The 14,653-nt window shown below is 43.3% G+C and overlaps 1 protein-coding gene across 3 annotated transcripts in view; it reads right to left on the bottom strand.

The window, feature by feature from the left end:
• Positions 1 to 317: 317 nt before the first annotated feature.
• col11a1a (collagen, type XI, alpha 1a) overlaps positions 318 to 14,653 on the bottom strand; it is a 120,953-nt gene continuing 106,617 nt past the window's right edge. For 2 of the 3 annotated variants that reach the window (XM_053619726.1, XM_053620139.1), the window contains 18 exons: positions 14,554 to 14,607; positions 13,754 to 13,861; positions 13,397 to 13,450; positions 13,182 to 13,235; positions 11,813 to 11,866; positions 9,016 to 9,069; positions 8,666 to 8,773; positions 8,311 to 8,364; positions 8,093 to 8,146; positions 7,592 to 7,699; positions 6,136 to 6,189; positions 6,014 to 6,049; positions 5,874 to 5,927; positions 5,541 to 5,781; positions 4,293 to 4,405; positions 3,925 to 3,993; positions 3,153 to 3,386; positions 319 to 2,441 (listed from right to left, as the gene is read on the bottom strand). In XM_053619726.1, the coding sequence (XP_053475701.1) occupies positions 2,295 to 2,441; positions 3,153 to 3,386; positions 3,925 to 3,993; positions 4,293 to 4,405; positions 5,541 to 5,781; positions 5,874 to 5,927; positions 6,014 to 6,049; positions 6,136 to 6,189; positions 7,592 to 7,699; positions 8,093 to 8,146; positions 8,311 to 8,364; positions 8,666 to 8,773; positions 9,016 to 9,069; positions 11,813 to 11,866; positions 13,182 to 13,235; positions 13,397 to 13,450; positions 13,754 to 13,861; positions 14,554 to 14,607 (1,650 nt within the window). In that variant the 3' untranslated portion in view covers positions 319 to 2,294. Of the gene's footprint in view, positions 2,442 to 3,152; positions 3,387 to 3,924; positions 3,994 to 4,292; positions 4,406 to 5,540; positions 5,782 to 5,873; positions 5,928 to 6,013; positions 6,050 to 6,135; positions 6,190 to 7,591; positions 7,700 to 8,092; positions 8,147 to 8,310; positions 8,365 to 8,665; positions 8,774 to 9,015; positions 9,070 to 11,812; positions 11,867 to 13,181; positions 13,236 to 13,396; positions 13,451 to 13,753; positions 13,862 to 14,553; positions 14,608 to 14,653 lie in introns of all 3 variants that reach the window. The other variant, XM_053618935.1, reaches the window with a different exon arrangement.

Raw genomic sequence — 14,653 nt, 5'->3', positions numbered from 1 at the left:
AACTTAGTGACTTTGTTGCTTGATTCCCTGACCTTTTAGACCCCTTTAGCAAATGGTTTTGAGAACAAGAGCCTAGTGACAAATCTTATGAGCAGATATTAGGGACTGTCCTGCACTTGATACAGCTCTCCAGCTCACAACCCAGCTGCTGTTATACGAGTTGAGAGAACAGGTTCGCTCAACTCACCACAAGCCAACATCTAATCACTGGTCAGCAACGGTCCCAACATCCAATCATTGATCAGCAATGGTCCCAACATCTAATCACTGGTCAGCAACGGTCCCAACATCCAATCATTGATCAGCAATGGTCCCAACATCCGGTCATTGATCAGCAACGGTCCCAACATCTAATCACTGGTCAGCAACGGTCCCAACATCCAATCATTGATCAGCAATGGTCCCAACATCCAATCATTGATCAGCAACGGTCCCAACATCTAATCACTGGTCAGCAACGGTCCCAACATCCAATCATTGATCAGCAACGGTCCCAACATCCAATCATTGATCAGCAACGGTCCCAACATCCAATCATTGATCAGCAATGGTCCCAACATCCGGTCATTGATCAGCAATGGTCCCAACATCCGGTCATTGATCAGCAATGGTCCCAACATCCGGTCATTGATCAGCAATGGTCCCAACATCCGGTCATTGATCAGCAATGGTCCCAACATCTAATCATTGATCAGCAATGGTCCCAACATCCAATCACTGTGTGCGTCACCCACACACCGTGTTGTTCGCTGTTTTAATCTCTATTCAAGGTGATATTATTTTGCATTTTGATAAAACTCTATTATGTCCAGAAAATGTTCCTACTTCATGTAACACATTCTGATACGCAAATGATCCTGACCATTCAATCCGTGACCGTCTATTAGTGATGTCATCTGGCGGCTTTTAAGTGTAAGCACGTGTAAGCTACTTCTCCCCTGCTTTCCAACGGAGCCACGTTAGCGAAACAAATGACTTGAGAGCACACACCGGTTTCACGGTTGGTTTGGAATCCAGTTTTTAATATTCAGACGAACCATAAAGAACACATTTGAAACATTTTCTCATTTTAGTTACAAAAAAGGGGGGGGTCACTGAAAAAAAAAGAGAGAGAGTGTCTCATTTCATTCACAGGAGAAAAAAAAAATTGGAACAGAAGAGGAACAGCCTATCAGATATGTTTTGTATTTTCAATTTATTACTTTTATTTATTTATTTTTTCCCTCGTATAAAAATTCCCCACCCAAAATATATAAAATGAAATGTGTAACCAAGGTATATACAGGGCACACTGGCCTCGCTTCGCTACGGATATTAAGACTGGTTGAGGTATATGACTGAATGGACAAACTGGGGGGAAAAATAGATAGAAAAATGAATAAAAAGGACAAAATTAAATAGAAGGTGGATGGATGCCACGACTGCTTCGAGGAACAAGCACGTTAGCGAGGCAACGTTAGCGAGGGGCGTTGCGTTTGCGTGTGCTGGTGCGTCTCTGCTTTGGCGAGGTGTTCGGGTGGTCAGTATATACAAAGGACATACGTTAGCATTAGCAACGAGGGATCATTTCAATGCTCGCTTTTATTTGTTTAATAATAGGTACACAGTATTTATCACAAAAATATTATTTATTGTTTTTTTTTTTATTTACTCTTTAATTTATAGATGTCGACTTGAGAGCCAGATGCCGATACACATGCAAGTTTTGAAGTGGAATTGGAAAAGAACAGTAATGTACAAAACAATAATTACAGTTTTATCAAAATACACCTTCTTTCACCTAGCACCGCTTATTTTTATTATGACTAAATTTTTAATATTAATTTTACTCAAGCACCATAGTTGTTGACTTTTCTGTATGTCGTTTGTGTTGCACAGCACCGATCCGTCTCCATTGGGGAGGTCTTTTCCTTTCTCTCGTTCCCTCGGTCTCTCCCCTCGTTCGTCTCGCAGCTCTCCATTCTGCCACTCCTCCGTGTCCTTCTCCTTTTTTTTTTTTTTTCCTTCTTCCATAACAGGTTTTTTTTTTTTGTTTTTTGCGTTTCACACCCTCCGAGCAGCGGGCGGTATGATTTATGCATGATATATTCAGCAAAATACAAAACAAACAAAAAAAAAAACAACCTTTCCTTTACATCACGACTATCATTCAAAACTTGCATGTGGCTTGAACGGAGGCTGGGTGATTCGACGGTACAATTTAAAAAAAAAAAAGATGAAAACAAAACAAAAGTCCTTCCCTGTCAAGTTTTTTTTATTTTTACGTCATCGTGATGTCATTCTTGGTTCCGATTTTAGCCAAGGAAGCAAACCGGACCGACTTCGAATCCGAATTTCTGACTGGGATCCCCGAAGTCGTTCAGCATGACGTCGGCGATCGGGAGCTGCTCGATTTTGGGCGTGTCGATCTCGAGAACGGTTTTTCCGTGACCTTTCCTCAACTGCAGAGACAAACAGAGACAGAATCGTGCAAATTTATATCAGCATCAACCCTTTCGATATCTTTCCCCGGGTGGTTATTTCATCAATGAGCACTGAATATGAGTAATATGTAAAGAGTGCGTTGTGCCGTCACAGTAAACTAATCAAGGACAGAGCGGTGTAATGGAGAACAGTATCTGAGTTACTGTTACACCTCTGAAGTCGATTATTTTCCTATAACAGCATGTCCTCAAGTGTTTTACTCCTCTTATACCGCAGCAATATGCCAACTCTTATCTTTTTAAAAAATTTTTTTTTTATAGATGTCAATAAACAGCACATCGTACACTGTTCTCTACCAGCATCTCTTCAATAAAGCAATAAAGCTTGTCAGGTAGCTCCTCTGTCCTGAAGATGTTACGAAGCTGTGACACTGGAGACTCCTTCCGTAAATGTTAAGTAAACATACCGTCTCACGAAAAACGTCAGCATATAAACGATAAAGTTTTTTAAAAAAATCTTTTCCACCATACAAGTCCCGGTCGATGGGCTGTTACTATAGAAACGATAACGATAATTTTAGATCGAGCGCGTTAATATAAAGCTATGATATTCAGCTGGACGACCGTCCCAGAACTTCATCCGACCAATCAGAATCCAGAATTCAGCAGCGCTGTGGTATAAAGAGTGACAGCTGTGGGTGAACGCGGCGTGTGGGAGGAGTTTCATACCGAGCAGGTGTCGGATACGGCCTTCACGTAGGGCGTGTTGTCGTAGGACATCTCCTCGTCGTTGGAGCCGAGGAAGCGCAGGGATCTGTCGTAGTTGTCCGCCGCAGCGTCGTGCCAGCCCACGGACTGGTGGCAGATGTAGGTGAAGTTTTGCCTCACCGAGGCCGTCAGTAGTCTGAGGAACGTCATCTGCACCGAGTTTATGGAGTTGCCCTCGGCGTCCACGTAGGACAGCTGGTGATGGCCGGGGAGGAAAGGGAAAAAACGGCAACGGAGGAGGGATTAGTGCCTGAGAAATGTCATTAGCAAACTGTTTTCTGTAAACTCTCTCGCTCACACACACACACACACACACACACACGGATACGAAATAAGAGTATGCTTTCAGGCTGTACAGAGAATGGTTTGAATGCTTGAATAGAGGTAGATATATAACGAGGCAGATGTTTTCCTTTTTTGTTTTTTTTTGCCGTCCCTCCAGCTCCCTGCTGAATACGTTAACTATGTATACGGTGTGTGTGTGTGTGTGTGTGTGTGTGTGTGTGTGTGTGTGTGTGTGTGTGTGTGCGTGGCCGAGGAAGCCTTTTGTGCTCAAGACCTGGGGTCAGCGCATCTTAAAAAGCATTTTAAAAGCAAATCCGCTATTACTGTGTATTTATGTGGCAGAAGAGGACAGTGAAGAGCAGTGCGCCCGGGCCCTTAAGAAAGCTTTTTAGCTCGGAAGAAATAAAAATAAAGAAAAGAAATGGGAAACGGGGGCGAGCGCACTCACGAGATGGCCGTGCTTGAACGAACTGTACCACGAGCCGGGCGTCTCTTTGGGCCAGGAGGACATGTGGACCTTCAGGAGTGCGCAGAAACAGAGAATTAATAAAACACAACCAAACCACACCAAAAATAAATAAATAAATAAATAAATAAATAAATGGATTGCATGCGTTCAGATAAGACATTTTAGGCAGAGTGACCCAATAATCTTTCGATCCAAATAGTGGAGTGTATTAAGGCTGGGCGATATGACACAGTATTTGAAGACTTCATGATCTATTTTTTTTTGGTAATTTGTAATTCATTCACGGAAAAATCGATCCAAATGAGCTTATCGATATTTCACGGCACGGTGACGGTAACGACACTCACTACGCTGGACTTCTTCTCGGGGTAGATGCAGGTCTCGCCTCCTGCTGTGAAGTTGCAGTAAACTTTGAAGGAATCTCCAGAGCATCCCTGATTAGGATCGATGAAGTATTCACCTGAGGAGGAAAAACACCACACACACACACAGATTAATACTGAGATCATTACCCCAGAGTTACAGGTCGGTCTTTTAGCGCACCTTTAGCAGCATCCAAAATGTGTCCAATGTGTGTAATGAAATTACTGAAATAACATGTACTCTTCATATTATTTAATGAATTACAGAAATTTATTAATGAATTATTTAAAAAAAATTATTAATTAATAAAAACACATTTAGTTAGTGACAAACACATTTAGAGTGACTTCTGAAGAACGCAGTATCTAAATACTTTTTTGCATTTAAATATTCATTTATTGGGAATGAAAATGCATTTCAGTGAGGTTCTGGGGTGAGTTTCTAGGGTGTGGTTCTGGGGTGAGTTTCTAGGGTGTGGTTCTGTGGTGAGGTTCTGGGGTGAGGTTCTTGGGTGAGGTTCTGGGGTGAGGTTCTGTGGTGAGGTTCTGGGGTGAGCTTCTGGGGAGAGGTTCTGGGGTGAGGTTCTGGGGTGGGGTTCTGGGGTGGGGTTCTTGGGTGAGGTTCTGTGGTGAGGTTCTGGGGTGAGGATCTGGGGTGGGGTTCTGGTGAGAGGTGCTGGGTTGAGGTTCTGGGATGGGGTTCTTGGGTGAGGTTCTGGGGTGAGGTTCTGGGGAGAGGTTCTGGGGTGGGGTTCTGGGGTGAGTTTCTGGGGAGAGGATCTGGGGTGAGGCTCTGGGGTGAGGTTCTGAGGTGGTGTTCTGTGGAGAGGATCTGGGGTGGGGTTCTGGGGTGGGGTTCTGGGGTGAGTTTCTGGGGAGGGGATCTGGGGTGAGGTTCTGGGGTGAGGTCAGATGTTCTGTAATTTAATTTTAAAAAATGTACTAATTGTTTTATCAATGATGGTTTTTTATTCTTTACCATTTACATACCATGCTATCCCTTGTTTTTCTTTTATATTTATATATTTATATATATATATCGATTCCAATCGAGTGCTAGCAATTAATTATGGATAACTGTGTATCTGGCATTCCTCAGGGTTCTATTATAGGTCCTAAACATGAGTACTTCACAAAATAATCTCTGTTTAACTGCTTCTAGCTCGTGTGTTTGCATCAAATTCAGATTAGCTCTCCTTCCTCTCATAAACTGGTGCCTTTCTGTCCACTCACCATCAGAGAACTCGGGGTGAGACAGCTGCAGGTCTTTGCAGGTCCTGGCCGGGTTGTTCTGGGTGCCCATGGGGTACTTCAACCTCTCAATGTCCTGTTTGAGATTATTCAGGGAGCTGAAGATGTCCTCCATGCCCTCGCCGTAGTCCAGCCCCGCTTCATCAGCCTGCATCTCGCTGGCGCGCCGTGTCTTCTTAGGGGACCGGATGGGCAGCGGCTGGATAATCTCACCCGGAGGACCCTGCAGTTCCAGGACAAGGAGATGTCACTCTTGATCTTTTTAAATTTCTCATCTAAAATATGATAGGAAAGAACGAAACATGATATACTCACTGGAGGACCAGGCGGTCCGACCACTCCGGTGTCTCCCTTTTGTCCAGCAGGACCCTAATTAAGACATCAGACAAAGATAAAGTCAGTTCTGTGTTGAAAATAGTTCTAAAAGAAATGCAAAGGAAAGAAACTATACATACGCTTGCACCCTTTGATCCCTTTGGACCTTGAGGACCCTGATGAGCAAAAGAAACCATTAATGAGAGAGTTTCCATGCAGAATATTACACGAGTGTAAAGTGAGACGTGAACGAGGGACTCACAGGAAGTCCCGGAGGACCAGGAGGACCGAGGGGTCCAGCAGCACCAGGGATACCCTACAAAAAAAAGAGTGAGATATTTTACAAGTAGCAAAAAGATGTATATCCAAAAATCCAGAGCCCTGATATGAAAGCCTGAGCCACTCTGAGCACTAAATCACCAGCGCAGGCATCTGCATCCCAGCTGGGATCAACATCCACTCAATCTGCAATGCATGCTTTAATAATGCATGAAGGTTCTCTGGGTTTTTATCTGGGTTCCACATGGCTCTGTCACAGATGTGTGTCGAGAACCGAGAACGCAGGAACATCAGGAACGAGTTTCAGTGGAAATCAGTGGATGACCCAGTGGAACAGAATCATAGCAGCCTGGGTGTTCATAAAATACAGAGATCATTCCCTAGCTGCTAATACATCTGTCCATCCATCTATCCATCCATCCATGCATCCATCCATCCATCCATCCATCATCTAACTATTCATCTACTTCTGATTCTATTCATCTATACACCATCGAGCTGTGTGTCCATCCATTTATCTATCTCTCATCATCTGTTCATCTATATAGGTCTCCTATGTATCCATCCATCTTTAGATCAACTCTCCATTTATCTATCCATACAGTCATCCAGCCATAGTTCATCCACCCATCTATCCATCCATCCATCCATCATCTATTAATCAATTCACACATCACCTAGATATTCATCTATACATCATCAATCTATCCATCAGTCATCTAGCTGCTTATCTGTCCATTTATTTACCAATTTATCCATCAATCATCCACCCATGTATCTACCTGCCATCAACCCATCCACTCATCCATCCAATTATCCATTCATCCAGAGATCATTTAGCTATTTATCAATCCATCCATCCGTTAGCTGTTAATTTATCTATCAACCATCCATCTACGTATCCACCCACCCATCCCTCCATCCACAGACATCTAACTCTCTGTTCTTCCATTTATTTATAAATCATCCATGTGTCTCTCCATCAGCCATCCATCTATCCATAAATCCATCCATCCAAAGATCAACATATTTATCTAATAATCGTTCTTTCCAGCGTCCATTCTTCCATGGACTGTTTACTGATCCATCCATCCATTCATCCATCCCCCCATCCATCCATCTTCAGATCATGTACCCATTTATCCATCCATGCATCATATCTTGATCACCCTTCTATCTATCTATCTATCTATCTATCTATCTATCTATCTAATCTAATCTATCTAATCTATCTATGATCCATTTACCTTTTCCTGCCTGACTGATGGTGGAATTTGGGCTAAAGCAGTGAATTGACTTTATCGGTGTCTGTAGTGGAGGTGAAGTAGAGTTTGCCTTCGCTGCTGTTAAGGATTCAGTCTGTGATCATAATTTGGAGGTGGGATGGAGAGAAACTGAGAGAAAGAAAGAGAGAGAGAGAGAGAGAGAGAGACACCTACAGAATCACCCTTAGGACCAGCTGTGCCCTGAGGTCCAGGTAATCCACGATCTCCCTTCTCTCCCTGTTCACCAGGAGGACCGATCAGCCCGATCAGACCGGGGTGACCCTGTACACACACACACACACACACACACAAGCATTAGTAAAGATATTTGGGCAGGTATTAGTAGGCTACAAACCAAGCTAATCAATTAAAATAACTTCAGTTGGCGTGTAACTACTTTTAGAAAAATATACTCCATAAACCAAGAGCATTATAATAATGATCCATGAGAACTAACATGACGTTTATGCTAGTACTTAGCTAGCATAAGTCTGTGAGAGTGTAAAGCTCACAGAGAATATTCTAGAATAGATTTCAACGGTAGATTTGCATTTTGTGTGACAGAAACCTGTGTAAAAGGCTGAAGATTTCACAGCTGGAGGTTAAACAGATCGGGGAATAGAGGAACCCACATTAACATGAAGGTGACGGGGAGGAAAATTGGATCTCGCTCACCTTCTCACCCTTGGACCCGGGGTCACCTTTCAGGCCAGGCAGTCCAGGAGGTCCCTAAAATTGGAGAGCCAACACTGATAAATCAGCTCGCATAAAGTAATAAGGAGGAAGAGAGAACGCGCTGCAGATGAGTAGAGAGAGAAACGATAAAGAGCAGGGCTGATAAAACAGGCAGAGACAGTAGAGCGGGAAAAGAAACGAGAGAAGGGCGCTCTCACCATCGGTCCCGGTGGGCCATCTTGTCCAGGTGCACCAGGAAGTCCTTGTTCACCCTGCGAGAAGAAGAAGAAAAATGCGTTCTGTTTTATCGGGGATTATTGCCTGCTGTTGCACTTCCGGCTTGCTATCGATTCAGAGCGGATGGCGAGAGGATTAATCTTCCATGAAAAAGTGTGCTCAAAAAAATGGAGGAAGAAGAAAAAAAACGCACTGCAGTCACACATAGAGGTTATTGATTTTTCTTAGGGAGCCCAAGGTGCTGCTTGAAAAGATCTGGATTTCTGTGTGTGTGTGTGTGTGTGTGTGTGTGTGTGTGTGTGTGTGTGTGGAGTAATTAGCTAAACTGATACTCACCACAGGACCAGGGATTCCTCTCAGACCCTCAGGACCAGGCTTTCCAGAAGGCCCTTGGGGTCCGACAGGGCCAGTTTTACCAGGTGGACCCTCGGCTCCTGCTTCACCCTGTGCACAGACGTTTAAAAGCGGTTCATTAAGCTTTGTAATAATGTAAAAAATGATATGTTGCTTCGCTGTAGAAGTTAAAAAAAAACCCACACATCCCTTATAATCCTGAAAAACTGGTCCATGTTCTAATTATCCATCGATCCGTCCATAATCGCACCCAAAAGGCTGTACGTTTCAGTCTGTATCTACTCGGTGCGATTCCACTAATGATGTCTTTATGCTTTGAGACCCCATCTTACCTTGGCTCCTTTCTCGCCCTGCCTGCCCTCGGCTCCCGGCGCTCCCGGGGGTCCCTGAAGAGCGGGAAAAAGATGATCATTATTATCATAAGCGCGAGAGCGTATTCGTTTACTCACCCCTGCACAGGTAAGATACACAGCAGCGAATTTATCTATACGCACACATCTGATTCCATTCGGGGAGAAAATCGAAAAGTGAAGATAAAGTATAACGCGTCTCTGTTTAAGCTTATCTCAAAATTCTGTATCAGGAAACGTTCGAAGCGTTCGCATTGTTTACAGTTTATACGATATACAATACGTTCTCTCCTTTTCAGAGGAAAAGCGAGTAGAAACCTCGACATTTGGCGGGTTGAATTCTCTGGTTTTTAATACCTACTGTACGAGAAGAGCGAGACGGATAGCCATCGCGCTTTTTCATTTATTTATTTATTTATTTCCGAAAAAGGCTGATTAAACAAAATTTACGATCAAAGGGTTGACTTGTAGACGCAGACGGAGAGAGCGCATTCTTGCCGCATTATAATCAAATCTGCTGATTAAACAGCCTTTAATCCTTCAGTCATTAGCCGAGGCTCATATTTCCATCAGCATATTGGGGGGAATGAAGAAGTGACTTTTTAATTTCTGAATTTTTTCCCCTGCCTGAATAATGCATACGCGAGCAGAGCGCTTTTTTACCGAGCTCGATGAAACGGCGAACGCACAGCAACGGAGACGTGCTTTCTTCTTTATGAACGAGTCACCGAGGCGAACGAACCGTGCGGAAGATTTCACTAGCCTATATACAGCGCCTTGCAAAAGTATTCACACCCCTGACCGATTCTCTCTCGGTGCTGAATTACACGTCGTTCCGTTTGATTATTTTATTTTAATTCTAACGCTGAAGCGCAAACTCGGTTATTCTAAGGTGACACTGGATTTATGGTGGGAGATATTCGCGTCAAAATATAAAAGACCATTACCAGTTGTAATTCGGTAATATGAGAGAGAGAATTTGCCAGGCCGTGGGTCTGAATACTTCTGCAAGGCGCTGTATGTACAGGATTTGCATACGTGTGTGTGTGTGTGTATATATATATATATAATATACAGATGCAGAACTGACTTCATGATGACCGAAGACAGATGTCCTTTTTTAATGTCCAGTAAGACTACGTTACACATTTATCTCATCGGTCTGTGAATCAGAATCTGCCGGGAAGTCAGACTTATCGACCCGGATCAACATTCTTTGATTCAGTGAATCATTCTGTTTCCTTCACTGTGTGTTCAATTCTTTCCTGACCCGTTCACGCGACGAATCGTTCGGAAATCACGCCCGAGGTTCCTCACTCGCTCGTTCACAAAGCGAATCATTCGGTCATTCGCGATTTCCTCCTCTTTCATTCAGAGAGCTGGATCAGAGCTAAAAGCCTTCCTCCTCTCTTACTTAGGCATTCTGTGTTTAAATCAGCGAATCTTTCTTCCAGACATGGGCATACAAGCATATTATGAAGTACTACAGAACAGCTGTGATTATTCGCTATTTTAACCTTTCCGTACACGCAATAAGCTCAATCCGACGAGATTATTATATATGTATTCAGGTGACACTCCCCTAACGTATACAGCTCTACAGACTCGCTTGAGGAAATCGATGTGATTGGATGAACAAGGCGTAACGATTGGTTAGCTATTTGCGTATACTGTAGTATTTTGAGTCAGGTCTAGGAACAAGCTGATAATCATAGACGGTACGGATGCTATTGCTCCTACTCGGTTTCTTTAGGCAGCATTTTTGGATAAAAGTGTGTCTCGGCACAAACGTGAACGTCGCATCAAATGCGTCTTTCTCGGAGAGGACAAATTCTGTCTACCGGACGAAAGCCTTCACGGTGGATAGAACCGTTGAATATATTCCAGTCATGTTATTAGTCCACATCACATGAGTGACATCACTACCCCAACATTGAGCCTGGCCCTGAGTGCTCCAGCAGGCGTGTGGAGATGAGGACAGGCAGATAAATTAGAAAGCACCAGGGAGGGCTGTGTGAGAGCGCTATTACCAATCCATCACACCGTGTGTCCTTGTTTGTCTACTCTATTAAAACGAATTTTTTTTTCAAAAGGTGATACCAATAACTCATTGCCTGATCCTATAAAAGCCATGTGGAGTCCTGTCATGAGAGCTGATTAGCAGTATCAGAGTGAATTTTATTCATCTAGTCACACGTGGATCCCCTTTGAGTCGCAACGTCGTCTCCACCGACGAGCCGACTTTTAGTCAAATCAGGTCGAACGCGACGGCCGGGTTCTCTCGGCTCGTCCCTTCATGCTTCCTAAAGTAGTTACGGTATCGTTTTATCATCGCCGTCACTCGGGATCGATACCGGGACACCTCTCGACCTGATCGTCGGCGGAGGGGGACGTTGGAAACGAGCTCCAGCTCAGGTGCTTTTTGCGGTCTCTATCACGTAAATGATGAATTATCAGCGTTCCGATGTCTCCGAAGGCGTCCCGTCGTCCGAATGAAGGATGACTCTGCTGTCGGCCGTCTCACCGAAGTCGAACACAATTTCCTCTAATCGGTTTGAGTCTTAACTTTTTTTTTTTTTTTAAACGTCTCCTGTCAGAATGAAAATGATAGTGTATGTGATAACGTCGTTTCTGCTGCCTTTAAGAAATCGGGCAATCAGCAGATGTTGACAGGGCTGAGATTTTCACCACTCAGCTAAAGATAAAGCCAAATGCAATGAGCTGAAGTAATAAACGGTTTAAAAAAAAAAGAAAAAGGAGTATAAAAAATTAGACTTACTCGTTTACCAGGAGGTCCGGGTGGTCCAGCTTCTCCGGATGGACCAGGAGGACCCTAACGCACAGAGCCAGAGGTTATAATCATACAACAAATATCTACCGTATATTCTAAGATTTCATCATCTACGGACAAATCCATTGTTTACGCACGTGAGAAATCCTCAGCTTCAATATCTTTGAATATCCAGGTGGCGAAGTTGTTTTTGAGCCATACAGTCTATTTCATTTAAATGGTAACAGTGCTGTTTCTTGCTGTAAGCGGTAAAAGCGGTAGCTTTAGGGTTCCCCGAACCACCAGGGGGCGCCATGAGTTTTAATATAGACGTGCAAAAAAGCACACTTTTATATCGTTTGGCGAAAAGGCTTCTGTATCGGTCAGTGTAGTGAGAGCCATTCCGACGCATAGCAAGACGATCACGGTTAGCATTTTTTGCACTTGTCACGAACGTTAGGATTCGTTTGTCAGGAATCGAAACGGTTTCTTCGTATGTACGTAAGCGTAAAACTTTTCAAAGTATGAAAACAACAGAGGAAATAAAGTTGGAGTTAGCGATCTGCAAAACATCCACAGCCAGTTACCTGAAAACCGATTGAACGCGATCGAAAGCTGACGCGTGCACAATCTTTTATTCGAAGTGCGTCGTGATGAAAAGCACGCGGCGGTGAAGAGCTGGAAGGAATTTACGAAGTCACTCAGCTGTGTGATAGAGCCGTATAAAGCTCTAATCAGAGAAGAAAGCTCGGATGGTTCGGTGTGAAGGTTTCATAGCACTACAAATCTCTTCTCATTAAACTTTAATAGGACTGCGGGGTGGAGATAGGGCGCCGCATTAAAGTCGGCCGCACGATGCACGAGCCGACATGGCAATACGTACAAACACAGCCTCCGACGCTTTCTCCATTTTCCTCATGGCCCGAGAATCTAAATTGCATTCATAAATGATGAGAAGGATCGCGAGTTACAGAGGCCGACGAAACGCGAGAAATCCTCTCCTCCTTATTTCCTAATTATAATTTCACCTCATTTATTATCGCGTACGGAGGCGCTCGTAGTCCGGAGAAAGCGCTACAACACTGTTTATTCAGATTATTAATAAGATTGAATAAGAAATCATTTAAGCAGAATCCGTACTGTACAACACTTCTATGAAATCCCATAAAGACCAGGCATAACCAGGCTTCCAGATTTGTAATAGCAGCAGCACTCTCTAGAGGGCGACGCCCACTTATACAGCCACTGGAATTCGTTTTTCAATTTAACGCTTGGATTTATATTGCTGATGAAGCTTGAATTCCGCACATACGGTAAATGGATTCAGTTCGGTTCATGTTTCGTAAACGATAAGGAAAACCAGGTTTTGGGTACTTACAGTCTGACCAGTTTCACCATCTTCTCCCTTGTCACCCGGGATACCATCGGTTCCCTGGCGAGAACAGTGTGGGTTAGACACGGACTGACTTGTGACGTCACAAAATAAATGATACGTTTAAAATGTCAAAAAACCCAAAGCTCCGATTAATACCAAACTGCTTGCTGACAAAACACAAGATTTTATAGACGTATAGTATGTAACTCAATACTCACAGCAACACCGGGCTCACCAGGCGGTCCAGGGTCTCCAGGGAAGCCAACAGGACCCTACAGCAACAAATCATCAGGATACAGAATTAATAATGTGGACTCTGCTATAATGATGGAGATCAATCTCATGAGATGTTAACTTTATGTTTTACAAAAAAAATCTCTTTGAACAAAGAAATTAATCATTTTTTTGAGAATTATCTGGATAATTATTACATCAGCATGAATTTGCAGTTGTTAGCCTTAATGTGTAATATCCAGGCAGGATCAGGAACCTAGATATAATTGCTATAATAGTCCACTAATAGTATTACATCATATCCATAGCATATCCATCAAAATATCATCAGATGCACTTACAGGATTTCCCTTAGGGCCGTCATCTCCAGGTGGTCCTTTAGGTCCAGCAGGTCCTGCAGCACCAGATGGTCCTGCTTCACCCTTCTCTCCTCTCTCACCCTTGGGGCCCTACAGATCAAATCAGAAGCATGAGCGGACCAAAGATATATCGATCCGGTATTATGAATGCACATTTCCGACATAAGCATGAATCAGAAATGTGAAATGCGAAAACGAATGGACCAAATGCACGTCTCTGAGGTACAATTTAAAACTGTATCCTGTCCCTGATGTACAGTGTAAAATAATAAACATAAGTGGACCGAGCACACATCCCTGAGGTATGCAGAGAACCAAAAAATTTGAGTGAACCAAACTGATATCCCTGAGGTACGCCACGAACTAGAAACATTGGTGGATGGAAATCCCGTCCCTGAGGTACAGTGTCAAATAATAAAAACGAGTGGATGGAAATGCTGTCCATGAGGTACGCCAGAAAATAACAAATATAAGTTGAGCAAATGCACATCCCTGAGGCACGTCGTAAACCCCTGAGGTATGCCGTAAACCCCTGAGACACGTCGCAAATCTGAATTAAAGGGGACCAAACATGCATGCCTGGGTTACACCTTTGAATATCGAAAAAAGTCAAAGTAAACTTTTGTGGCTGACTGATGTACAGAAGACTCTTGAGAATATAAGAAAGAAAATACTTTGCACTAAAGCTAGATTTTCTGAAGATAATATCTGTTTTTTCTTTTCTTCTTCAAATAGTTAAACACACACACACACACACACACACACACACACAGGCCACTTACTCCTGTTCCAGGTTCTCCAGGAGGTCCAGGATTGCCGGCTTCACCTTGTTCTCCCTGTAAGAAATTTAACTGGTTAAAAGCTTCACCATGCTAAACAAAA

The sequence above is a fragment of the Ictalurus furcatus genome, chromosome 1 (genome assembly GCF_023375685.1).
Source record: "Ictalurus furcatus strain D&B chromosome 1, Billie_1.0, whole genome shotgun sequence".
NCBI lineage: Eukaryota > Metazoa > Chordata > Actinopteri > Siluriformes > Ictaluridae > Ictalurus > Ictalurus furcatus.
Note: the sequence above shows the minus strand (reverse complement) of the source record. Positions and strands in the feature narration are given on the sequence as shown.